At 34.4% G+C, this 27,527-nt stretch overlaps 1 protein-coding gene across 1 annotated transcript; it reads right to left on the bottom strand.

Moving 5' to 3' along the window:
* Positions 1-2: 2 nt before the first annotated feature.
* LOC137404849 (small subunit processome component 20 homolog) lies at positions 3-27,443 on the bottom strand. Its single transcript, XM_068091077.1, has 20 exons — positions 27,368-27,443; positions 27,096-27,176; positions 24,653-24,719; positions 21,530-21,662; positions 20,632-20,818; positions 20,247-20,339; positions 19,266-19,390; positions 17,083-17,233; positions 15,388-15,587; positions 14,282-14,447; positions 13,571-13,897; positions 12,289-12,455; positions 11,444-11,600; positions 9,262-9,419; positions 6,958-7,196; positions 6,307-6,520; positions 5,661-5,799; positions 4,540-4,704; positions 184-373; positions 3-70 (listed from the first exon to the last, which is right to left on the bottom strand). Exons 1-20 carry the CDS (start codon positions 27,401-27,403, stop codon positions 3-5), a joined length of 3,063 nt encoding a protein of 1,020 aa, XP_067947178.1. The 5' UTR covers positions 27,404-27,443.
* Positions 27,444-27,527: the final 84 nt, after the last annotated feature.

Here is a 27,527-nt window from a genome sequence, read left to right as displayed (position 1 = left end):
ATTCACAATGCTTTGGCGATGCCATCAGTGCACGGTACACAGTCGACGGAATAATCGCTGAGAGGACAATCTAGACACACCGCGGCCAAGCGTGAACCAGCCTTAACAAACGAGTAAGAATGCGGCGCTAACATCAAAGGAAGTATGAATCATAGAGGAGAATACTAGAGAGTTTTGACTAACCATAGAGTATTCTCATGAGCACAGGCATGACTGTAGGCCTATCCACTGCCTTCACCACGCTCGTCGCCGCGTCTATGCTGAAGAGGGTCAGCTCTGCGCGGAATGTGTTCTCATTCAGTAGTCGTTCCAGATTCTCATGATACTGTGTCAGGTGCTTCTTCTTGTACGTCATGAGACACTTCAGAGCCACCTGCAAGCACCGACATGTCATGCCAGTCATGACATTTACAGGATATCTTGTTAATGGTCTACCAGTAATGACAAGTAACAAACAGTTATTTAGCAAAAACAGAGATCAGTCTATGTCCACAGGTCTGCTAGATAACTACATTTTCTTTCAAATGAAACCTATTAATTTCGGTTTTAGATTATTTATTTGCTAGCATGTGTTCCCAAGTGTTTGAAACTTTCAAGTCCCGACAGCATATCTAAGTTTCTCCAAATTAATTCCCTAGGAGTTTGTCTTATACTAGTTTTAATACGGCTGAAACAAAATCCACCTGTTCCTGAGTGTCAGGAAACGCATGGCCTTAGGCCTTACACGGTACACAGAATGGTTTTAACAACTGCAAATGTATTTTTGTAATTACCAATGAAAACTATTAAATCAAAATTGAATTAAACATTTAACCCTTAGAACTTTAACAGTCGTCATTCTGGCATTGCGCAGGGTGTGTCAGAAACATTAGCAGCCAGAATACCGGCATTCCCATGACTCTGTTTACAAAAGCTGTTTCAAAGTAACAACGTAAACCAATCAAATTAATTGTTGTATAGGAAAATTTAGAGTTAGACCAGAAATTTCACTTCTATTTGTAGCAGTTTTCAAATATCTTCATCTACGTCCTTCGTTATAATAAACAATTTTATTAGAACGATATCGCAAAAAAATCGATATGACTCATTCGTTGGTAGATCATGGATGATTGTGATGCAAATGAAGAATTTTATGATACTAAATATAATTTTATAACATTATATAATTTTCCAGTTTATTTTGAGTCATGAAATGATGATGAACGTGTGCTCAATAGATATGATACTACTGTAAATATTTTTCCGAGTTTTTAAAATCGTACAATTTTTTCTGTTTGATGACATTTGCTGGGGGTTACTCGACTTTTGACTAGTGCAGGGGTTGGCAACCTTTTCCACTCAAAGAGCCATTTGGGCCCGTTTTCCACAGGAAAAAATGCAGTGGGAGTCACAAACCCCCTTTCATGTTTCAAATTAAAAAATAAATAAACACCCCATGTAACTTTTGTGTTTAGCTTTAAATGTTTTTATACAATGTTTACATCATAAAACGTAAAGTTGTGGCATGTATAATGATTTAATTGCTGAGAAAACAAAATTACACTTTTGCAAAAACAATAAAATAATTTCGGTGGTTTTATTGGCGCATAAATTGTTATGAAGTGTACTACCTGTATTAGTGTTATTGTTTGTCAGTAGTGTTGTTGCCGATATTGCAGACCTAAGTGGCTGACCGGCCTTACTAGATTTGTAATTGTTTAATTAACCCAGTTCATTGACATAATATCAGGAGGTATCTTGTAGCGATCTGACATTCCGCGCGAGATCGCTGGTACGTTTTTCGGTACTTTTATGTTACAGTCACGTGACGATCATGTGATGAGGTACTAATAATACAACATAATGTAAATAACGACGCTTACCAAGCGACAATGTTTGATTTATCACCATACTTACCAGTTTTAAAATTATATTACAAAATCTAGTGATAAAATTTCTATGTTTTTATGAATTACTTGGCATATGGTAATAAAAGGAGTAAATTCTAAAGTCAGAAGGAGCCGCAGCGAGGGGATGAAAGAGCCGCATGCGGCTCCGGAGCCGCAAGTTGCCGACCCCTGGACTAGTGTTTTACCAAATATCATTGCATTATGAGCACATTTAGATATATTTAATAAAAAGTTTAAAAATTTCAGATCGTTGGACAACAGGTTTTCCAGTGTTACTGACACACACTGACAAGAACGGCTTCAAAGGGTTAATTTATTTTATAGTTTCGAGTTTATTCTTTCTTATTAATTCAATTTTCTAGTGACTTTTATTTAGTAATAAATGAAAACTTTTTACAAATACAGTCAAACATGGATAACTCGAACTTCAAGGGACCGAGCAAAAGTGTTCGAATTATCAGAGCATTCAAGTTATCAGAGCACTGTCACAAGTCCATATATTTACTTATTTATTAGTAGATACATGTACATATACAAACTATAATATAAATCAAAAGCACAAATGGCTTGTTTCAAATTAAATGCTTCTAATGTAAAGTTTAAAACGTTTTCATGAAAAAGTATAGAGATTTTTCTATCACTTGAGATTGGTTTGTTGTTTGAGGTGATGTTATTGCCAGGACGTTTTTCAGATTGACATTGGCAAAACTTGATCGTTGTTGAAATGCTCAAAAGAAAAGACATTTTTTTCTTTTGGGGTTTTACCCACCATCAATTTTGCCGTTTTTTCTTGAAGTTTATGCAGATTACTTTACTTTACCTGGGATTCGTTAAGAGCAACACTCCGAGGCAGTTCAATTAGAAGTTTTACGAGGTTTTACGGTACATTCTATATCACTCACGCTTTTTTAATAGATACTTATTGAATGTACACACGTATTCTGTGTTTAGGTCAAACGATGAATAGTTTTTTGTAGCTCAGACAACGTATACGTTTAATTACAACATTTTTTAAGACGTTTTAAACATTCAACATTCCGACGTTGATTCAACACGGAATCAACGTCGGAAAACTATTCATCACGGGTTAGCCGAGTCACGCTCTCAAGGATTTTCGCCACGCACATACAAAACAACATGCGATTTTTGTTTTGTATGTGCGTGGCGAAAATTCTTGCGCGCGTGACCCGGCTAGCCCGTGCTATTCATCGTATCGCTGTATAAATCAAATTTCACCAAACTTTTAGAAAAGTCGTTGACAAAAATATTTTGCCGATGGTGGTAATAACGACGCTTATGAATTACGAAAAGATGAAGTTTACCTCTATGGCTTTGAATAAAGTGATTTTCTAAAGCGAAAACAACCGTTTCGGTAGCTGTTGGGCAAAAAAACAGTTCGAATTAACAGTGTTGAATTCGAGTTATCTATAGCAATTTATCATTACGTGGGAACGGACCAAAGGAAATGTTCGAATTAACCATTTTTTCGAGCTATCCGTGGACGAGTTATCCATGTTTGACTGTACATTAAACTTCTTTTTCAATTAGCTTTTGCATGTAAACAAGTGTTAGGCTATAGTAGAGTATATTGTGATAGATGTTATGTATTTTTACCTATTTTTCATGTTTACTTTCTTGTTATTTCACTTTTCGCGTCGCATTTGCATTTATCATAGGTCTTTTTGATAAAGCTTCCACGAGAGCAGATATTAGCGTGACAACCGGTAGGATAAATGCCTAAACAGCTGCTATAAGTGTATGGTAAGTGCATAACAAAAATGCCATGGCTAGCGTAGATGTTTAATATCTAAACATTCACCATCACTTTAATGGTTTTCAAAAATATATTTTCTTTTCATTTCACTTTCGATTCTTTAAGCGAATTTGTGAACTAATTCCACAATTTATAACACAATATCATAACTCCTAACCATTGTTAAGTGAGCCCTACATGTATTGCGAAGAAGCATAAAATGGATAAAACCAAAATTGTTTATATTCAGTAACTACTGTTGACTCTAACTGTAACCCATCACCTCATCATACTAATGCCTTTCACAACTCACTCCAGTGACAAGTCGCCTTAGTTTTAGGCCCCTAGTAAATAAGATCAAGTGGTATAAAATCTTCGTTCGTCACAATATCCACCGATTTCATTGCATAGACAGTATTTTTCTCGAGTATACAAACTCAGTAAATCATTTTGCATCTACTTATTTTAAACCACGTAAAACAATTGTTTTCAACTAAAAATGATTTTCAGTTGTTTTTTTTTTTTGAATTTTTAGTTTTTTGAAAGGTTTTTCAAAAAACCTTTTTGCAGGGTTTTTAAATCTTTCAAAAAAGCAAATACAATCGCCTAGATGAAAGCTTAAGAAAACATTGCAATACTCTTGAGTGAAACTTCCCACTTTTCATAGAACCTGCCATAGATGTATTTCACAGTTCAATACCGGCGACAAGATAAAATTTACTCTTATTCTGCCATGGTACACACATCATGAATGACATTTTCAATCAAACTACTAACAGCAGGCAAACTATGTGTATATAGGACAGCGTTTTTAAAACTGCTCTCATAAAATAAAAGGTCAGCCACAGACAACTCCCAACAAACAATAATACACGCTACACTACCTAGCTTTAGTACCTGTTGGATTGTCATGTCTCTGTGCAGTAACAGGTCATTATAGAGCTTGGTTAGCCTTGGCTCCTGACTTATTCTCATAGGATGTTGAAATTTGGAAAATAAGGTGAGCTTGGTTATCAATGTCTCATGTATAACCTTGGTTCTCTTCTTCCGCTGTTCTTGTACCTGCAGCATAGTATTGCTTGTTACACAGAGTGAAATTATGTTCAACTACAACTTTGACCTTTCTATTAATAAGACCTGAAAATCCTGAAATACTGAAGCAGACTATATATTGGAAATGCAGCATGGAGCAGAGATAACCATATTCCTAACGCTATCATACTGCTATCAAAGTGTATTCAGATTTGTTGATAGACTTTTCCTGTTGTTAAAAGCCTGCTGGGCCATGTCCAGGAGAAACTGCGGTTAACATCATACTGTTAACAAGTTTTTAACACCTTGTTAACGCTCGTGTACAAATATGCATGGAAATTTTAGTGAGTTACACGAAAACTGATGATTCAAGAAACTTAAAATTTAGTGATTCAACATACAAGACTCTGCTTAAAGATAAATTTACACAAAACTTTAGTAGACTATCAGAAAGTATAATTATTTTTTATCACTTGCGATCGTTTTTATGGTTTAAGTGATCTGACTGACAGAATGTTTCAAGATTAAAATCAACAAAACTTGATGGGGTTAAAACACACATATCAAGCGAAAGTGTGATTATGATGTCTATGGTTGTAACGACGCCGATGAATTGCGACGGGTAATGCTTGAATGCAATAGCCAATATCAACTGTCGATACTAGTGATGTCATTTTGAACCTATTTTTCTTCTGAGCATTCTAACCACAATCAAGTTTTATCGATTTTAGTCTTGAAACATTCTGGCAGTCAAATCACCTCAAACATCAAAAACAATCGCAAATGATAGAAAAATACCAATACTTACTGAAATCTTGTGTAAGTTCACCTCTTAGGCAGAGCATAGTGCATATTACCTTTGCTACTTGTCTACTTTTTAAATCTTGTAACTACACTAACATAACAGAATTTCAACTTTTAGTTGCCTACTTCAAAAAGAGCATTTTTCAAGAGTAAGCAACTCCTAATGCTGCAAACCAAAATACCTGGTCTCCTTCAGTCCTCTTTTCTTTACCATCAGCTAAGCTTTCACCTGCTTCATCTGTCTCCATAGACTCAGTCTGTTGAAATCTTCGAATGTCCTCTGTCGGTGCATCATAGAAGGCTGATATGTAGTACTCATCACTACACAAATATAAAAATAATAAAGAATTAATACAATATAATATGATTAATAGAAAGAAAAATGAGATGGAAAGTAAACACAAGTGAAGCATCTCTAATCTGTTGGTCTCTTTGCAACTATAGACATCCTAATAACACCTTCGCTTGATCTGAGCGTTTTAACCCACATTTTAACATCAAATTTTGTCCATTTTTGTCTTGAAATATCCTGACAGTCAGATCACCTCACACATCAAAAACAATCGCAAACATAGAAAAATACTGATACTTTCTGATAAACGCAACTAAAATTTTGTGTAAGTTTCTCTTTGACTAGCCTGAGTAAACTAACCAAGCACCAAAATCACTTTCAACTAATCCAGCAATGAATCTAACACCTGTTATGACTTTATGAGAGTATAATGCAAGCATAAACATTACCACGTGACACGTAAACAAAGTTGATTATTTGATTTTAGCACTAGCCAGTCTAAGAGACAAGTAGGATGTGGGTTCCACCAAACTTACTTGAGAAACTGGAAAAAAAGCCCCACAAAAATGGCTGAGTGCTGCTCAAAGCTATGAGAGAAGTTCTGCAGGGCCCTCCAGAGGAGCAGCCTTTGGTTGTGGAAATCAGCTCTATCAGAGTCATTCGTATGATAAGACTCCACCTGGTGGTAGATCTCTAGCAGAGGAGAAGGCTCTTCACACTCTGTGTCCTCTGAAGGTGGCTCTGTTACAACTAGTGAACAAAGTGTCTCTACTATCAGCAGAGTATGGAGATCTCATTAAATAAAAAGTCACAGAGTATATCCTGAACTATGGTCAATACATTAAAATAAAATGTTTGCGCTTAAAAGAAAGCTAATAGCCTGACGATTATAATGAACAAAAATATTGTTACAACAGCTTCAGGAGGACAAATGAAATTTTGCCCCGAGTCACCCTCAGTTGATTATTAAAAACCCATCTTGAGAAGAGAAACCTAACAAATGTGAACATGAATCTAAGAACTTGTGGAATAATATAAAACCACACAAATAACTTGAACAGCGTTGAATTTTTATTTCAACTGTTGTGTGCCAGAATTACATAAATCATTAGAATATTGACATTACGTAAAGCCACGACCTCTGGCACCATGAACTAACCAATCAGAGCTAAATGATGCAGACAAACCTGTGCAATTGTGAGCAGCTGTAGTTAGTATCCCGTCATAGCAAGTCCAGAGTGTCTCCTGAGTGAGTGAATTACCATGGCTCTCCATGAGAGTCAGCACCTCAGGCCAAAGCATAGAGAAATTAACATACAGAACAGCTGAAAGGTAGAGTAGAGGAACATCATTGAGTGTGCCATCGGAGGGAAGACGTGGCATGATGAGGTCATAGTGAAGCTCTCTCAACACTCGTAGCTTTTCTCTGCAATAAATTATTTCTTTTCAGATGATGTCTAACTATGTGAAGAAAGATAATAGATACTATTGTTAAAATACCAAACTGTTAAAGATCTTGCTGTAGGAGCGACACTATACAACATATGCACAGAGAATAACATCATTATATACAGGCTCCAGTGAATAGATGATGTGCTATTTTGATATACTGAGTGATATACTAAGCTTAACTAATAAAATATGCTGAACCCAAATGAAATAACAGGCAATTTTCTTCTGTATATGTCTATTTTCATTTGTCTCATAAATTAAATAATGCTTACTTAGCATTTTCTTGTTATTATCACTGTGCTATTTCTTTACTGTATATAAGCACAAATAATTTATTCAGTGTAAAAATAGCGCCGCAACAAAGTCTTCGGCAAAAATTCCTACTGCGATAACATTAGTTTGTTTACACGCATCCCACAATATTTTGAGTCATGATTGCATCACACCACAAACAAACATTATATTATTAAAACCTGTCAGAGCCATAATAAACACATAAAACACTGTGTGGAAGACAGTTTTTTACAATCGATATTTGCTCTTCAAAACAAAAGCATATTTCAATAGAAAAGAAACTATTGCACTCAGTGAAGCCATAAAGAATCTGCCACATCGGCCATAAATGTGATATACTATTACATATATCACATTTATATATATGTATTTGTATATGCTCCCTCACTTCGGTTTGGTTGAGCACTCTGTGAGAGGCGCGGCAGCATTAGCCTTTGTGCAAAGCTCATCACTTGTGGGTTGAGCACTCTGGTGTCAGCACATCGACTTTATTAAAGTCTGTGAGGCAACTTAGTTGTTTCATGGCAAGAAGTCAACTTTCATTGGTAATGGGATTTGTGTCCCTTGCCTGCTCTGAGCTGCACTGATGAGGCTTCAATAGCCGAAACAGTACTGTCTGTAGCATGAGTATATACATGTATATATATACAGTCAAACATGGATAACTCGCCCTCGGATAGCTCGAACACATGGTTGACTCAAACGGTTTTTTTGGTCTGCTCCCACCTAATGATAAATTGCTTTAGATAACTCGACCTCAACTCTGTTAAATCGAACAGTTTTTTGCCCAACGGCTACCGAAACGGTTGTTATCACTTTAGAAAATCACTTTATTCCAAGCCATAGAGGTAAACCTCAATCTTTCGTAGTTCATAGGCTTCGTTATTACCATAATCGGCAAAATATGTTTGTCAACGACTTTTCTAAAGGTTTGGTGAAATTTGAGTTTTACCAAACATCCTCTTAGCGATGGCCCTTCGGAAGCAAGGAAAAGTGAGGTAACCTTCGCATGAACTTCAAGAAAAATTGGCAAAATTGATCTTGGTTAAAACGCTCAGAGAAAGAAGATGTTTTGAAAACGTCCCGGCAATAACATCACCTCAAACAACAAACCAATCTCAAGTGATAGAAAAATCTATGCTTTTTGATAAATATTCAAGCATTTAATTTGAAACAAACCTTTCATGCTGTTGACTTATATTATAGTTTGTATATGTACATATATCTACTAATAAATAAATACATGTACTGGTGACAGTGCTCTGATAACTTGAACGCTCTGATAAATCGAACACTTTCACTCGGTCCCGTGAAGTTTGAGTTATCTATATCTGACTGTATATATATATATAATTGGTAATGGGATTTGTGTCCCTTGCCTGCTCTGAGCTGCAATGATAAGGCTCGAATAGCCGAAACAGTACTGTCTGTAGCATGAGTGTATATATATATATATAAAGTTTATTAAAAACTACAGGTTGAAATCATTACTACTATTAGTTTCATGCAACCACGTTGCAATCTTCAGATAGAATCTTCTACCTGAAGATTGCGACGCGATTGCATGAAACTAATAGTAGTAATGATTTTAACCTGTAGTTTTTAGTAAACTTCATACACAGCTTTAATTGACTCGATTATTGAGCACTTTACTTTACAGTGTAAACCACATATACTATATATATATATATATATATAATACTCATGCTACATATAGTGATATATATGAGGGTGGCACCAGCTACCTGTAGTTAGTGAGAGTCGCCTCCTTTTCCTCAGCCTGCAGACAAAGTTCGAATATTCCCAGACGCTCATCTTGATCTGATTCCAATTCGGCATCAGTTTTCACTCCTCTTTCTCCAACGTCAAACAGTGACAAAAGTTGAAAGGTCAGCAGACGGACCTGTATCAAAAAGTAACTCTCAGAAACGCCACTAAACACAATAAGCAATACAGAAGGAGATGGTTTGTGTGTCAATATTGGTAAGTTCATGCAAATACAAACCATGATGTAACATTATAAGAGAACTAATTCTATTAATACTCACAGATAACTTGCTACTAGTAGTCAGTCACTAGCAGTTACTACCTACCGACTACTAGTTACTACTACAGTGTAACCTTGACATACAAATTCAATTTGTTCCATTACCATCATTATAGTATACCAAAAAATTGTATCTCAAAGCATTTTTTCCATTTAAATACAGTGGAGCCTCGGTTCTCGACCAACTCGGTTTTCGACCAAAAAATTGGAGATTTGTTTGTGTCGGATCTCGAACATAAATTCGGTTCTTGACCGAATCGGAGCATGTAAATTGGAATTAAACATTCGGAACAGCTCCGGAAACAGCATGGAAACATTCGTTAACAAAGAGAGAAGCAAGTTACGCTTCATAAATTCTTTACATAAAGGAAGGAACCATCTGGGACGAAGAGACAAATCCCTCTACCAAAGAGATTTGCTAGCGAGACAACTCCTCCAGTCGAGTTACCCGAAATTGTTTTGGAGGAGGATTCTCCTTCAAATATGTGGAGTAAATGCGCCAATATTGTTTATATTTTCTTTTTCACACGATTTTTGATGTAACTGATCTGTTGCACTGTTTTGCTGTTTCATTATCAATTTCTGCAATTTTTGGTCTTGTATTTTAACCTAGAATGTTTTAGATGTGTTAGGAGCAAAACATACAGTACGAAATGTTTACTTGTTGTTTTCTTTTTTATCATCGAAGATAAAAAATATTTTAATAAAATTAAACGCGATCTATATCTACTCATTTTTAATTATGGTATGTAGTATACAGTACAGTTTATGGTGTAGAATGTTAGAAAAATCCGTTAGAAGTTGTTTTCTCAACTTGGAACGGATTAAAATACACGTATATTAATTTTAATGGGAATAATTTTTTGTGGATCTCGAACAACTCGGTTTTCGAACAAACCTCTGGAACGGATTATGTTCGAGAACCAAGGTTCCACTGTACATGTAACACGTATTAATCCGTTCTAGCACTATGAAACCAAAACACGGCGGAATTAATAAATAATAATATTATAAATATTATTATTTATTAACTCCGCCGTTATATTATTATTATAATCTTAATAATTAATATTTAATTATTAATATTAAATTAATATTAAATATTAATTTAATATTGATAAATAAATATTATTTATTTATTAATATTAAATTAATATTAATAAATTAATTAATATTATGTATAATATATTATACATATAATATATATTGTACATATAATATATATTATACATATAATATATATTATACATATAATACATATCTAATACTGTATATATTACAGTATATATTATATATAACATGGAGTATACACAGTTTATACACAAAGAAACTAACAACACGAATAATGACAAAATAACACAGTAATATGATAAATGATAATAAATACAGGACACCCTCAGGATACGATTGCCCTGATATACAATGTTTTTATCTTATGAAGTGGAACATGATGACTTTTTCACCTAACTATGCAAATTTTATTTCACCATAGGATTCAAAGATTTTTTCACCCGAGTTCAAATTTGGCAGTTGGTGTGCTTATTATGTTGTGTCAAAATCATAAAGACACTGAAATGCTGTTTGCCAAAAATATTTCTAAAATGTCAGAAAGAGACATGACTGATTTTTCCGACAGTTTAGCAATTCTGGCGCGTAAAATGGGAATGTTTTGCGTATACAACCAGCAGCAAAGTTGGAGTCGCAATCCCTTCAAAGAAAGATCATTGGTCAGACAACTTCCCTCAATCTGACCTTGATGGTTAGAAATGGGATTTGAACTTTCGACAACTTCATGATGCTGATGGAGGAAACAACCACATGTTCAGAAACATTCACTATTTGCATACATGTAGCTATATTTGGATTCAACTTCCCTCTACCTGTGATTTGTGGGAGCTGATGTTACTTTTTACAAGTGGATAAAGTTCCTCAAATTTCTGCAGAGCAAACATGTGCTCACGGTCTGTGGAGGAAGACTTGAGGTAAGTGAGGTACAGGGAGCAAAGCCTCAGAACCTGTGGACAACTCGGATATTTTCTACAAGCAATAATAGCATTTGTGTGATCAAATAAATAAATAAATAGAAAAAGGTTGATACTTTCCGATAAAATTTTTTAAAACTTCACATGAGAGGCCCGGCTGAGGCCCTACATGAGAGAAACCTGTTGGGGGCTTACATCGCCCCCCTCCACACCCTAGGTGTTCATAACTAGTCGCCTAACATTAGCCGCCCCAACTTGCAACCAGTGAATACAGGCCTGACTATCAATAAACAAAGCTATTTAATTTCGCGTTTTCGCTCGTTCGTTATGATAGTTTAGTTTCGCACATGAAATTTTCGCGAGAGGATGACTCCGCGAAAACGCGAAAGTTAGATGAGGCGAATACATAAGTGTCCTAGGGTACTTCAATAATTAAATTTTTACATATAATATATGCTGTTGAATATATTCAATGCATTACATTCAATGCTATATGTAATTACTTCAAGTATTTATTGTTTTTTGGGCTCTAGAACATTAAACAAAATGCAATGTATTCTTATAAGATTATTTGTTCCACCATACAATGGTTTTGACAAATGAAGCAAACTTTGGAACAGATTAACTTTGTATGTGGAGTGATTTAACTATATAAAATTATCAGTGTACTAAAAATATTCAAACAAGTAGAAGGTTGTTGAGTGAATTGACAAGACTGAACCATAAATATCGCTACTACCTACTTTAATAGATCTGTAACGGATATAATATCAGGACAGAGCTCGGCCCAAAGACAGCACTGCAGGCTCTGACTAGCTACGAGTCCAACTTGACTGGATGACAACTTGTCTTCGAGCAAGGTCGTGTAGAGGTGACAAAACAAATCATTCAACATATCTTTGGCATCAACCTGGATAAATAGCCACCATAATTAACAATAGGAATATGTCAGATGTAAAAACACAAAGGAATAACGAGCAGATGAGCCGTTCTATTTAGACACAAACCATCTAGATACACGCTAGATTACAACAAATATATGTAGATTAGACTTCATACATCTCCATAATTATATATATTAAACCTGAATATACCAGCAGATATATGAAACATAGATATACAGTCAAACATGGATAACTCAAACTTCACGGGACCGAGCGAAAGTGTTCGAATTATCAGAGCATTCAAGTTATCAGAGCACTGTCACAAGTCCATGTATTTATTTATTCATTAGTAGATATATGTATATATATACAAACTATAATATAAGTCAACAGCATGAAAGGCTTGTTTCAAATTAAATGCTTCTAATTTAAAGTTTAAAAATTATTTATCAAGAAGTATAGAGATTTTTCTATCGCTTGAGATTGGTTTGCTGTTTGAGGTGATGTTATTGCCGGGACGTTTTTTATATTAAAATCGGCCAAACTTGATCGCTGTTGAAATGCTCAGGAGAAAAGACATCTCTTTTCTCTGAGCGTTTTAACCAAGATCAATTTTGCCAATTTTTCTTGAAGTTTATGCAAAGGTTGCCTCACTTTTCCTTGCTTCCAAAGGGCCATCGCTAAGCGGATGTTTGGTAAAAATCAAATTTCACCAAACCTTTAGAAAAGTCGTTGACAAAAATAGTTTGCCGATGATGGTAATAACAAAGCCTATGAACTACGAAAAGTTGAGGTTTACCTCTATGGCTTGGAATAAAGTGATTTTCCAAAGTGATAACAATTGCTTCGGTAGCTGTTGGGCAAAAAACTGTTCGAGTTAACAGAGTTGAGGTCGAGTCATCTAATGCGACTTATCATTACGTGGGAGCGGACCAGAAAAACCATTCGAGTTAACCATGTGTTCGAGCTATCCAAGGGCGAGTAAACCATGTTTGACTGTATATCCACATACATCAAGCATTGATATATATCCACACATTTCTATACTCTTAATCCAACTAATGTTTCAGTTGATTATGAATGTACCAAAACATTATGATACTATTTAAAATGAATACACAAAGATATGATAACAACCTACTAGGTTGGTAGAGTGTGGAAGGAGGTGAAGGGCAGACCATGTTAACTGGAGACACTCATAGCTGAGTTCTCTTTGTGATAATATCTTGTGCAAGAACTTTGTTATCTCAGCCCCCTTAGACTTCAGACGATATACATCCTGTGGTTTATACTGGCCACCTCTTCTTTCTGGCCGTCGATCCGCAACCAGCTTACTGAGAACTGCCAGCACTTCTGATTGGTTGTCTACCACATTTGCCACTTCTGATTGGTTGTCTACCACATTTTCTCCATACTGGCTTTCGCACAAGCAGTCATCACAGAAGTCCATTAACTTGTGTAAGACACCCTGTAAAAATTGTGATGCTTGTCAAACAAACCTCATCATTAAACTGACATCTAATTTAAAAATATTCGTCAGAATGTCTAAATATTTTTCCATCATTTGAGACTTTGTTTGTGATGGTTGAGATGATTTGACTGCCAGGATATTTCAAGATTAAAATCCTGATCGCAGTTGAAAATGTTCAGCAGGAAAAAATGCGTCCTCAAATGACGTCGATAGTCATGCATAATGTTTCTAAGGAATAAATATACGGTCTCATCACCATCGGGTACTTTTATGCTTACACAACCTTCAGAAGAAAACAATGAGAAAAATTCTAACAACCTTGCTTAAATCATCTAAAACTTCTAAATCAATGTATCTGAGGCTATATTTAGAGAGTTTTACCTTCTCAAATTGGCCGTAAGAAAAGATAGCTTCAGTGAATCTGAAAATGCAGCTTAAATTCCTGACGCACTCCGAACGATAGACAAGGGAGAGGCATCGAGAGATGGTCGAGACTTCGATGGTTGTCTTACCACATAGGAGTAGAGAGGAGAAACTTCCCAACACGCTGTACAAAATATTTACAAATAAAGAACAATCATTAGTGCTATTTATATCAAGCGTGAAGCAAATTGCATGAAGGCACTACATTGTATCTTAGAAATTATATGAATCCTAGTCATTATATCTTAGTAACGTACAAGGAGATTTAGAGGAACACAGGCTAATTATTCAATCACTGGTTCAACCAGAGCTGTTGATACTACTAGAGCATCTCTGTGGAAGCTTGTTGCCAATAAGGTGACATACTTGCAAACTTTGTAACTGTTTTGAAACTGGTGATTGAAACTGTGTTGTTGAAGTTGTCTACACTATATACTTTAGTTATAGTTAGCAATTGTCTGCACCTACTTACACTTTCTGGTATTGCATCACTAATATCCTAATGTGTACTTATACGTACATCTGTTGTGAATGTAAACTGTAACTCAGTTGGTGCTCTTAGAGCTTCCCGAGATGCCAATTTGATTGTTTGGTGGCGAATTTGAAAAGAAACAATTAGAAAATCGCTACCATTTAAAGATATATTGCCAATCATATAAATGATATAATCGCGTAATGGCGATTTATCTAACACCTGAAGATTTTCAGAGTGAGTGATGCTGGAACAAACGACGGTCTCTAGTCTTATAATGAGCTCATTTGAAGGTCTTCTACCCACACGGGCATTCACAAAAAATGTTTCTAATTGACACCAACACAAAATAGTTTCTTCTCAGGTCAAAATACACAAACAAATGTTAACAAAAATTTACAATTTTTTCATAATATCACCATATTATTATTAATTATATATTCTGAATTAAATTTAGATCGCGAATTGTCTATCAATAGACGATTGGCGATATATCACGATTCTATATTCTAAAAATGCAATATAGAAAAAGACCTATAGGAGAGCAAAAGGTGTACATTAACATATGATTGAACACTCATACCCAACTTACATAGAAACAAACTGTTCAGATGTTGCTTGTTCACCAATCGTTTCTAGTAAAGGTAGCACAGTATCTTTACACCAGTCAGTGGAGAGACGGGGCAGTAAACAGCCACCCTTGAACTCAATGAGATGGAAGAGGAGTGTAACTAGACATTCCAACTTGTCATAAGATATAGGAGCAGCTGTTAATAAAGCCTTCATCTCCTCCTGTTTAGATAGAACACTTGAAAGGTCAGCTGATAAAGAGGGGAGAATGATGACGTAAAAAGGTAGTGATGAAAAAAAACAGAAAGAGAAATGTAAAGCAATAAGGAAAGAGAGAAGGAGTGAAAAGGGAAGAGAGAAAGACTATATATTAACTTTATTCACATCTGTCAAACTCAGAAGTCATCTTTAAAATGCATGTTACGATCTCACAAATAAAGATTTTATTTGACCAGTTTTTAGAAATAAAAAAATGAGCCTTAAGTTTCAATCAAGCAAGCAGTTTCCATTCAATAGTTAAGAGGATATTAAAATTTTTAGCCATTTTGAGATTTCACACTCTTGTTAAAACTTGGCAAGTACGGTAATTGAAATTATATAAAAAATATAGTCAAACATGGATAACTCGAACTTCACGGGACCGAGTGAGAGTGTTCGAGTGATCAGAGCGTTCAAGTTATCAGAGCACAGTCATAAGTCCATGTATTTATTTATTAGTAGATACATGTACGTATACAAACTATAATATAAATCAAAAGCACAAATGGCTTGTTTCAAATTAAATGCTTCTAATGTAAAGTTTAAAACGTTTTTATCAAAAAGTATAGAGATTTTTCTATCACTTGAGATTGGTTTGTTGTTTGAGGTGATGTTATTGCCAGGACGTTTTTTAGGTTAAAATTGACAAAACTTGATCGTTGTTGAAATGCTCAGAAGAAAAGACATCTTTTTCTTTTGAGCATTTTAACCAAGATCAATTTTGCTAATTTTTCTTGAAGTTTATGCGAAGGTTACCTCACTTTTCCTTGCTTCCGAAGGGCCATCGCTAAGCGGATGTTTGTTAAAAATCAAATTTCACCAAACCTTTAGAAAAGTCGTTGACAAAAATATTTTGCAGATGGTGGTAATAACGATGCCTATGAATTATGAAAAGTTGAGGTTTACCTCCATGGCTTGGAATAAAGTGATTTTCTAAGGCGATAACAACCGTTTCGGTAGCCATTGGGCAAAAAACTGTTCGAGTTAACCAAGTTGAGGTCGACTTATCTAAAGCAATTTATCATTACGTGGAAACAGACCAAATAAACCGTTCAAGTTAACCATGTGTTCGAGCTATCCGAGGGCGAGTTATCCATGTTTGAATGTATATAGAAAATATTTAGAAAAATAGCGTGTTAGTCAATGCTAGGCAGTTCCACTCTTTCTGACCGAGTTCAACCAAATGTGACATGTGACTAGTGCCTTCCGCTAAGTGGGTAAAAAATTTTTTTTATCAAACTTTGTCATAAACCGCTACTTGCTATCTGATTAAACATGAGAAAAACCTCAGGCATCACAGGGCTTACTGCTACTAACCAGTAAACTCAACTTTCTCAGACTATCTACTAATAATAATTTAAATAGTTTGTTCTCAGTCAGTTTGGACTTCTACTAAAATCCAGAATGATTTAATGGCATAAACACCATGCAGCACACTCTATCTTATGAAGATGCCAACCTGAAGAACAGTCCAGAGAGCAGTTGCATTAGTCTGGTCTACATGCTCAGCCATGAGGTTGAAAGACACCTGCAAGGCATGCCATGGCAGGCTGGAGATACCCTTCTCACTGACAGTACGCAGCAGATGACCCAAAGTCTCATGAGTGCATCTGCAAGAGTTGACGTAATCAAGGAAACATTGTGACACAATTGAAAAAAGCGGGTGATCAGCATTTTTTGAGAATAAATTCAGCCAATTATAGAATAGAAACAGTTGTGACAGACTCTTCAAGGGAATTAGAACTATATCACCATCTTATCCATATCTTATATTTCAGCTTACAGACATTTCTTTTACAATCTACTATCACTTTATACAATCATATTATAATATATATACAAATATATTAGTGTACAGTCATACTTCAACTTACGAGCTTAATGCGTTCGGAGACTGAGCTCGTATGTCAATTTACTCGCATGTTGGTGCAATTTATTTATATATAGTACAATTAAATATATATTTATTGGTTTCCATACTCTGTAAAATGCAAATAAAACACTCAAAACAAGATATTGTAACAGAAAGAACATGTTGGTTATTGTCCTAACTTAGCATTTGCTTTCAAAAAGCAACAAATAAAAAATAATGCAAGGAAATGTGTTAAATTAAAATGTAAAATTAAATACATACCATAGCAGCTAACGCTAGCATTTGCCAGAGAGAGATATATAAGTTATCCTTCATTACAACATTTGACTGATAAATTTGGATTTTATCATTGTCTTAAAAGACAAACTTAGAAGCAAATCTAAAAGCAAACTTTCATTTTTAACTTGACGTAATTAAAATTTCTTCGGCGTTCATAGCTTGAAGTTTCTCGCTAGTTAGCTAATTTTTCCTTTGTTTCGCTTTCACGACTAGCCGGCCGTTTTAAGATGAACCTATCTAAGGACGTTTGCCTTTGTCGCCCTTTCAACATGTCGCGATTAGGACGAACACAGGTGTCGTCACAGGTGTCGTCACAGGTGTCGTCACGTCGTTTAATGCGCGACCACTATCCAACTTGTCCGAATGTCAATTTTTATAGTTTTGATAGATAGCAACGGCCTTTTCAAATAGCTTCGTTTCAGTTACGCTGTCACCGGCCAATTGTTTATCTTATATCCAATGCCTGAGCGGTCTCTCCATCAGCGGTGGTGAAGATCGCCGCGCCGTTTAGAAACTACGGTTAGTACTTTTGCGAGCTAAATGCCCTGAATATAATCCTTCTGTTTGATAATTGTGGATGTATTTCTGTCCTATTGTTGAGCTAGCTCAATCATGCATACACATTTCGCATATTTTTCAATAATTTTCCGTTTAATATCAATTAATATCATTTGCTTTTTCTTTGCATTATTTTTCATTTTACTGGCAAACTTTCGGTCTACGCACAGTACTTTTAATTCACATAATTCTGCACTGAAAAGCGTGCACAAAAACACGGTACAAAAGTATAACCTGCGCAGTTGAAAAATACAGATTGATGCTGTTGTCATAAAACACCTCCGGCATACTTGGCAACTGACTCACGTGCTCGTATCTCAAATATGGCTCGTATGTTAGTGCTAAAACTTGCTTAAAAGCTGGCTCGTATCTCAAGTTTCTCGTACGTTGGAGCACTCGTAAGTTGAAGTATTACTGTATATATACACAAACACACACACTAAACACATTGCACATATAAACACTAGCAAAATGACAAGCGTTGCACGGGTATAAAAACCAGCTTATAAACAATGAAATGTAATGTAGTTGCCTGCCACATGCCATTATCCTGGTACATTACCAATGACCGATTTGAGTAAGCTTTTTTTAGTAAGAGCCGTGAGAGCAAGCATTAAATGACATTGTACCGCAATGGAGAACGATAGCGTATTTTCACTCACATAGCGACATATATCGTCCAATCATTCCAATTATCTCATGTAATTTAATTGGTAAGATATTTGCTTGGCGAACGGGAAGTTCCAAGATCACATCCAGCAGGATGCGACCTTTTAATTCCAAGATTTCAATAGCTATAGCTGGACATACCGAAACACAGACAAACTTTGAGATTTTTATATACATATATATTGGTGCATATACATACACCAAACACCATACACAGGTGAGAAATCCCACAATTCTCAGCTAAATCAGGTAAGTAAACTTACGAATGAAAGTGACCTTTAGCACCTTTCACCATCTCAAAGATAAGATTTCCAACTCCAGGAACAAGATCTGGATACTTTTCAAGCAAAGAGAAGACAATGCTAAAGAGACCCTTTCTATCTTTAACCTGAAAGGATGATGGTATCAAGTAATGCTTTATGAATGTTGTATAAAGAAATATATTAGAAGTACAATGTCAGGCAAAGTAGAGTCACAACTTGGCATAAAAAATTTGATCTATACTTTGTATGTTGAAACCATTATATGTTGAAAGATATTCTTATTATAATACACTGAAATTTGTTTAATTTGTTTCCGAGTCCATATAACTGCAAAGAATCTGTAAAAAGTACTACAGATAATTTTACTATCATATAATATTATATAAAATTATGCATAGTACTAAATAAAACACATTTTATAAAATATATGTAAAGAAACTAAACACATAAAGTTATTATCAATACAAAGATTTTATGGCTACATTTCCTTTACCTTGTAGTGATAGAGATACACAGTGTAACTTATTTGTGACTTATTCCATGTTAAGTTTGACTCGACTTTGCATATTCATGACACATGTCATAATTTGTTGTTATTTAATGTCTTCACTTATAATTTTCATCCTCAGCCTCTCGACTTTCACATTTAAGATGTTTCACAAAGCCTTAAACTTTGTATGTTGAAAACTTACCTTGGATGCATAATGTGGAATTTGCACAAGTCAAATTTATATCAGAAGACAATAACTGCATGTATATGTAAATGTAAAAAGCCCAAAATGTAAAAAAACTATATTATACTTCCAAAAAAAAAATCGTCATAACAAATACTGATACATTAAAATGAACTCAAAACAAGGCATTTTGAGTAAATCAAAGAAATTTGAGCGCAAGGTAGAAAGGTAGAAAAGTCATTAAAAATAATTAAAAAATGGTCAAACTTTAAACTAGTAAAACTAAAAGAGAAAATGAAAAACTCACCTTCCTCATGAGATAACTCAAACTCTCTCCCGCAAACCGTCTAATGTAATCCCGACAGCTGTCACTGAGGAAAGGCCTATAAAGGGCTACCACCTGTCAACACATGTCATCAGTATAAACACACTATTGAGATTATGATTTCATATCTACAAAAAAATTAATCTCACCTATGAAATGCCAAACTATGAACTCTGTTATACAGAATCCACAGTTGGCTGACATTATAACAAGATAACACTATGTAAAGTTCATACCATGGAATTAAAAAACAAACCAACTGTAAGGTAAAAATATGTGTAAATGGACAACATTCAGAAACTATATAACAGAACCCACGGTAACAGCTCTATGACACGGAGAAGACATGTGATTCATAGATTTTTACCTGTTTTATGTCCTGAAGCATTTTCCGCCAGAGAATTTTGAAGAGGTGAGACAGACAAGAAAAAGTCTGCTCAAGTGTTTCCCAGGACTTGTGAGACCGGTTCAAGATGACAGCAATAGCGGTGAAGAACCTCTTAAAGTGGGGATAAAAATCCTTTTGCAGGTCACGCGCTAGGTGCACTACCAAACTAAAACAGGGGACAGATTATACATAAAGTGGCTGTATCTATTGCCTGTTATTACCAGTTTAACATCCATAGAGTTCCAGTCATGAGATAAGATGTATTGTTAAATTTAGAGTGTCACTGAAACAGTATCTGTTGGATAACCTGAGATAGCTCACCCCTAGGGCTTGCTTGCTGACTTTCAGGTCAGCAAGCGTGGCCGGAAATATTGAGGCCTAAATCATTATTTTCATGACTGATAATTAATAATATATTTACAAGTATTTTTTTCATTATTAATAATTTCAGATTGTTTATGATGCGAATAAAACAAAACTTGGATGCTGTCGAAGAGAAATAGTGTTTCTCAATAGACTGGTCACGTACTGATCAGAATAAATTTAAGTAACTACAGTTTTCAGACAAATATTCGAAATTTCATTAAGTCAATAAGGAAGCGACAAACATCTTCATAACTCTATGAGCTCAATGAGAAAGAAACAAACATCTTCATAACTCTATGAGCTTGCTAAGGGAGGAGCACTTAAACAGCTATCTTTGTGTTTTCATGAAATTTTTAAGCCTTCTGATATTCTAAATTACTAGCACTAATCTGTTCCCATGAATAAACTGATCAGTCAAAGAAGTGAGTCAAATACTGACACCTGACTACAAATATCGTAATGAAGAAAAATAAATACAACAGAACTTGAAGAAATGTCACAAAGAACTCACTCTAAGAGAGCCTCTAAGGCCATGCTGTCCTTAACTCCCAGGTGTTCAACCAAAGACTCCACAACCTTCTTCTCATTGTACACAAGCTGAGCAAAGGTGTCGGCACAACCTTCTACAGACTGGTAGAACTTGGCTACAAATGCCATACAAGGTCAATTACTGAGAAAACTAGACATACTATAGGTATGAAGAAAAACCAGCCATTATTTAATTTTAACGAAAAGTGCCTGGTCCCAATATGCGTGATATTTTTGATGGGGAGACATTACAATGACTATGTTTCCATGGTGCGCAGTACTGCGAAGCAGCCCCCTCCGTAGTCGAGGGGATTGTACGTTTCCATGCTGCGCAGTGGTTTTCAGCAAATGCCGCAAATTAGCCAGAGAAGAGAAATTGTATCAATCGAATCGCCTGTTGGAGAAATAGAATCGATCACGGATACCGAACGTCATAAACGGTCTTTTTATGATTCTGTCGTCTTTATACTTTTATTTACAATACACATTCACAAGGTTTTACAAACCTTAACACACTTTTTACATAGTAATATATTTTTAATAAGTATTTTTAAGTAATATATTATTTAAACGTTAATTTAGGACTTGCCACTTATTTTTCGAAAAGTGTTGGCATCGATAACAAAGTCCAGGAAAGTAATCACCTCATCATCCTCGTGAATGCAGACCATAATTAAATTTAGGTGAAAGAAGATTGGAAGAATAGTAAAAAAACAAGATTAGCAGGACGCCCTTTGTGCTAGTTTATGGCCCTCGAAGAATCCGTCTCCACGGCAGGAGAGCTATGCGCAGCCACTGCGCAGTCGCTGTTTCCTTGCTGCGAATTTGCACTGGCTTCGCACTGATCAGTGCGCAGTGATTTCAGTGCGAAGATGCCGTTTCCATGATTCGGAGATAGCGCAACTCCGAAGCACTGCGCATCATGGAAACATAGTGAATTAAAGATGTAGTTGCGTCAAAATTTAAGTTGATATTAAAAGCATTTTTTTTTCTCTATCAGTTGATATGTTGTTTGTTGTGTTACGCGATCGCATTGCCAAGATATTTGAAGATTAAAACCGAAAAAATCTGATCACCGTAAAAACGCTCAGGCCACAAAAACGTGCCCAGCCTCGCCAAAAATGATGTCACGCGTTTGGCAACCTCTCTCTATCTCTCGTATTCACATCGGCTATTTGCGATAAAAGTCTAGTCTTACGCGGCTCTATTGGCATATATCTTATTTTGTATTTGCTCGTGTTGGCTAGAATAAAATTTTAAATCCTGCTACAGATGCATTATTATGAATGTTTAAAAGGCCTCAAATAACGAAAATTGAAAGTTTGTTCTACTCACTTTCTCCAAATGTTGTGTAAACATTTGGGTACCGACTACCAATTCTACCGGTCTACGGTAATTCTGTCTAGTCACTTTATGTAGAACGCGGTCTTTGTATCAGCACAGTTCTGCAGCTACCCATATAAACGATATACAGCCTCCCATAAGCCCCGCCCACATTATGTCGCCTATTACCTATTGCCTACGTACTAGTTTCTTACTAGTTTCTTACTACTAGCAAGCCACCTCTTTGAAAAGAATATAGACAGGGATAGAGTTTTAAGGATGAGAAGTCTGCTGCAAACTGGATTTGAACTCACATTCTCCAGTTCTGCGGACACCCATATACCATATCCGATTCACTACAATATTCTGCAAATCATGTTTTGCATTATCTTCAACAATATTATTTTATTATATAATTTTTACAAGCAAAAATATTTTCATCTCGGCATAAAGCTTTTATTAAAAATATTCATCAAGTCGTGGCCACTCACATAGTATTAGCTGATACAATAAGACAAATTCATCTACTGCAACAAACTCAAACAAAACATCATCCAGCACGCATTCAAGTCTTGCTTTCTCCTTTATAGCAGTTTCCACACTGACAAAGCTTCTTCGGCTGGTGGGACGACATAAACATTCTGTAATCAGTAAAACAAGTAAATGTAAACAAAGTAGATGCAATAAATATGTCATTCATAGATATGTCATTCTAAAGCGTATCTATTGACAGCTTCCAAATTGGGAGTTAAATAGATTGCGAGTGTAATTTTAAAAACGAATAAACATTTAATAAAGGCACAAGTACGCCAAGCCAACGATTCGAAGCTTTGGTTCTGGAAATTAAAGATTTGCAATGATCAATCGATTTTACCCACTTCCTACGTGTGAAAATAATTTGTAATCATGACTCTAATTTACCAAAGAAAATTCGAAAAAAATATTATAGCTAGGTAAAACGGCAGATAAGCTATGAAACGATGATTGGAGATAGCAAAGAATTATCATTTTATTAATTAGTATATGTATTTATGACTATAAAAAATATTACATTTACTAAAGTATAGAAGACTCTAAGTTAATTTACCTCCATTCTGTCTTCTTCTGCAGCAAAACGCTGCTGACGCCTGTCAGCTTTGGCCATAGGCTGTCTACTCTAATCTTTTACTAAACGTTGCTCAGATAACTCTGAGTAGCGGTCGCTCGAACTTGAAGCCATTTTAAAACTATGTATAACTTAGTAATTGTTGAAACGCGTTGAATCAGTAACGATGAGCATGAATTCTCTAGCGATGAGAATCTTCGAGATCACAGACAACGCGTTTTACGAGTGATAACATTTATTACGGTCTATATAAAAATTTCGCAATCGTGATTTGCTAACGAAGCGAACTCATATTTATCGCTCGTGGTTTCGTTTCAGAAAACAAGCTAGTGACGTCACGAAATTGGCACCCGCTGGAACGTGAGCTTTTTAAAAGAGGGCCTCATTCAAACGCATATATCTCTGGACAGGGTTGGTCTACAAAGACAAAAATGGCATCAAATTGTAGCTGATGTTTTAGCCTTTTATGGGTCCTAATTTCATTTTTGACGCAACTACATCTTTAAAAGCCAGACATTCTGCACAAGTCAGGGTGGGCATAATGTCTGGCTGGGGCTGATCAAGTAACAATCTCTAGTTGCTTGAACATCCCACTTTAAGAGTTGTTGGACTGTTCGGCATGTTAGGATAGATGCACCAAAGAGAAGCATCATAAAGAAAAGGAAATACTCTACTCACTAAAATGGGCAGTCTGGTCTAAATCTCGCCATTTAAGAAGACCCTCAGCAAAAAATGTCTCTTCATCCTGGAATTAGACAGGCAGTATGAGGCATCAACACTTTACAACTGACATAAAGTCACAGAACTCAGGCATAGGCTGGGTCATGTGAAACAATCAGAGCTACATGGAAGTAAGATGCAATGCACTTAAAACATTCTTGTTGGTAAAACATAATAGAGATAATATTAGAATATACAGTAGTATATATGATTATAATTGAATATAAAATAGTATATATGACCATTTTTGAATATACAATAGTATATATGATCATATTTGAATATACAGTAGTATATGTGATCATATTTGAATATACAGTAGTATATAAGATCATATTAGAATATACAGTAGTATACATGATCATGTTTGAATATACAGTAGTATATACGATAATATTTGAATATACAGTAGTATATATGATTATATTTGAATATATATGATAATATTTGAATATACATTAGTATATAAGATCATATAAGAATATACAGTAGTATATATGATCATATCTGAATATACAGTAGTATATATGATCACATTTGAATATACAGTAATATATATGATCATATTAGAATATACAGTAGTATATATGATCATATTTGAATATACAGTAGTATATACGATAATATTTGAATATACAGTAGTATATATGATTATATTTGAATATATATGATAATATTTGAATATACATTAGTATATAAGATCATATAAGAATATACAGTAGTATATATGATCATATCTGAATATACAGTAGTATATATGATCACATTTGAATATACAGTAATATATATGATCATATTAGAATATACAGTAGTATATATGATCATATTTGAATATACAGTAGTATATATGATCACATTTGAATATACAGTAATATATCTGATCATATTAGAATATACAGTAGTATATGTGATCATATTTGAATATACAGTAGTATATATGATCATATTTGAATATACAGTAGTATATATGATCATATTTGAATATACAGTAGTATATATGATCATGTTTGAATATGCAGTAATATATATGATAATATTTGAATATACAGTAGTATATATGATCATGTTTGAATATGCAGTAGTATATATGATCATATTTGAATATACAGTAGTATATATGATAATATTTGAATATACAGTGGTATATATGATCATATTTGAATATACAGTAGTATATATGATAATATTTGAATATACAGTAGTATAAAAGATCATATTTGAATATACAGTAGTATATATGATCATATTTGAATATACAGTAGTATATAAGATCATATTTGAATATAGAGTACTATATATGATCACATTTGAATATACAGTAATATATATGATCATATTGGAATATACAGTAGTATATATGATCATATTTGAATATACAGTAGTATATATGATCATATTTGAATATACAGTAGTATATATGACCATATTTGAATATACAATAGTATATACGATCATATTTGAATATACAATAGTATATATGATCATATTTGAATATACAGTAGTATATATGATAATATTTGAATATACAGTAGTATATATGATCATATTTGAATATACAATAGTATATACGATCATATTTGAATATACAATAGTATATATGATCATATTTGAATATATATGATAATATTTGAATATACAGTAGTATATATGATAATATTTGAATATACAGTAGTATATATGATAATATTTGAATATACAGTAGTATATATGATCATATTTGAATATACAGTAGTATATATGATCATATTTGAATATACAATAGTATATACGATCATATTTGAATATACAATAGTATATATGATCATATTTGAATATACAGTAGTATATATGATAATATTTGAATATACAGTGGTATATATGATCATATTTGAATATACAGTAGTATATATGATAATATTTGAATATACAGTAGTATATAAGATCATATTTGAATATACAGTAGTATATATGATCATATTTGAATATACAGTAGTATATATGATCATATTTGAATATACAATAGTATATATAATCATATTTGAATATACAGTAGTATTTATAGTCAGAAAGCGGGATAACCCTATCTGTCATAAAAACAATTTCTAATCCCATTCTCAACTTATGCAATATGATGCGTGCAAAAGATTCTTCAGTATTTATATATTGCCTGTTTGCACGTTGCACTCTGTAATGTCATTGCTTATATACTTTCATGTTTAAATTACATACTCATCAAATGGCGGAGGCGCAATAAACAAGTCGATCACTGTTGCCATTGTGACAATTGTGATCATATTTGAAATGCCATATTTGAAAATAACACGCCTGAATTATTCCTTCAACCAGATTGTAACCAAACATCACAGTGCGTACACCGCAGTACTGTTAGAGAATTACAGCAGAACATGTAAACAATACATACCTCGGGCACCTCAGTCCTCTTCTCTATCTTCCTGGAGACATCTACACTGATTGACTGTATTCGTTCAGAGAACGGTTGAAACTAAAAAAAAGTGATAAACTATTAAATTGTCTTAAGACAATGAACCGATTAAAACTTTCACAAGAAACTGTAGATGCCATTTTTTTACTATTTCTTTTGTTAAACTATAGCAAAGCAATGGCAAAAAGATTATACATCTATTCAACAGCTAACCTATTTAGGTTCTACATCAGTCTAGCATGAGAACCTACCCGATGGATGGTTTTGACATCTCCAGGTTTTTTCATAGTTGAGAGCTCGTCGAGTTAGTACCACCATAGACTACAATAAGGTCCAAATATTATATCTGTATTGCTTTGCAAAAGCTAGAGTTAGTTGCAACTATTAAGCTTACAAGCAATGCCACTTGCA

The sequence above is a fragment of the Watersipora subatra genome, chromosome 9 (genome assembly GCF_963576615.1).
Source record: "Watersipora subatra chromosome 9, tzWatSuba1.1, whole genome shotgun sequence".
Taxonomy (NCBI): domain Eukaryota; kingdom Metazoa; phylum Bryozoa; class Gymnolaemata; order Cheilostomatida; family Watersiporidae; genus Watersipora; species Watersipora subatra.
The sequence above is the reverse complement of the archived record's forward strand: the minus strand, read 5'-3'. Positions and strand labels throughout refer to the sequence as shown.

What these genes read in the sequence shown, in the direction of transcription:
- LOC137404849 (XM_068091077.1), bottom strand. Translation starts at nt 27,403, where the DNA reads ATGAAAAAACCTGGAGATGTCAAAACCATCCATCGG. An exon ending in AGACCAGACTGCCCATTTTA is followed by an intron (nt 21,663 to 24,652) that starts GTGAGTAGAGTA and finishes TGGCATTTGTAG; the next exon opens with CCAAGTTCTACCAGTCTGTA. An exon ending in GCTAAAGGTCACTTTCATTC is followed by an intron (nt 17,234 to 19,265) that starts GTAAGTTTACTT and finishes CAACTCTTGCAG; the next exon opens with ATGCACTCATGAGACTTTGG.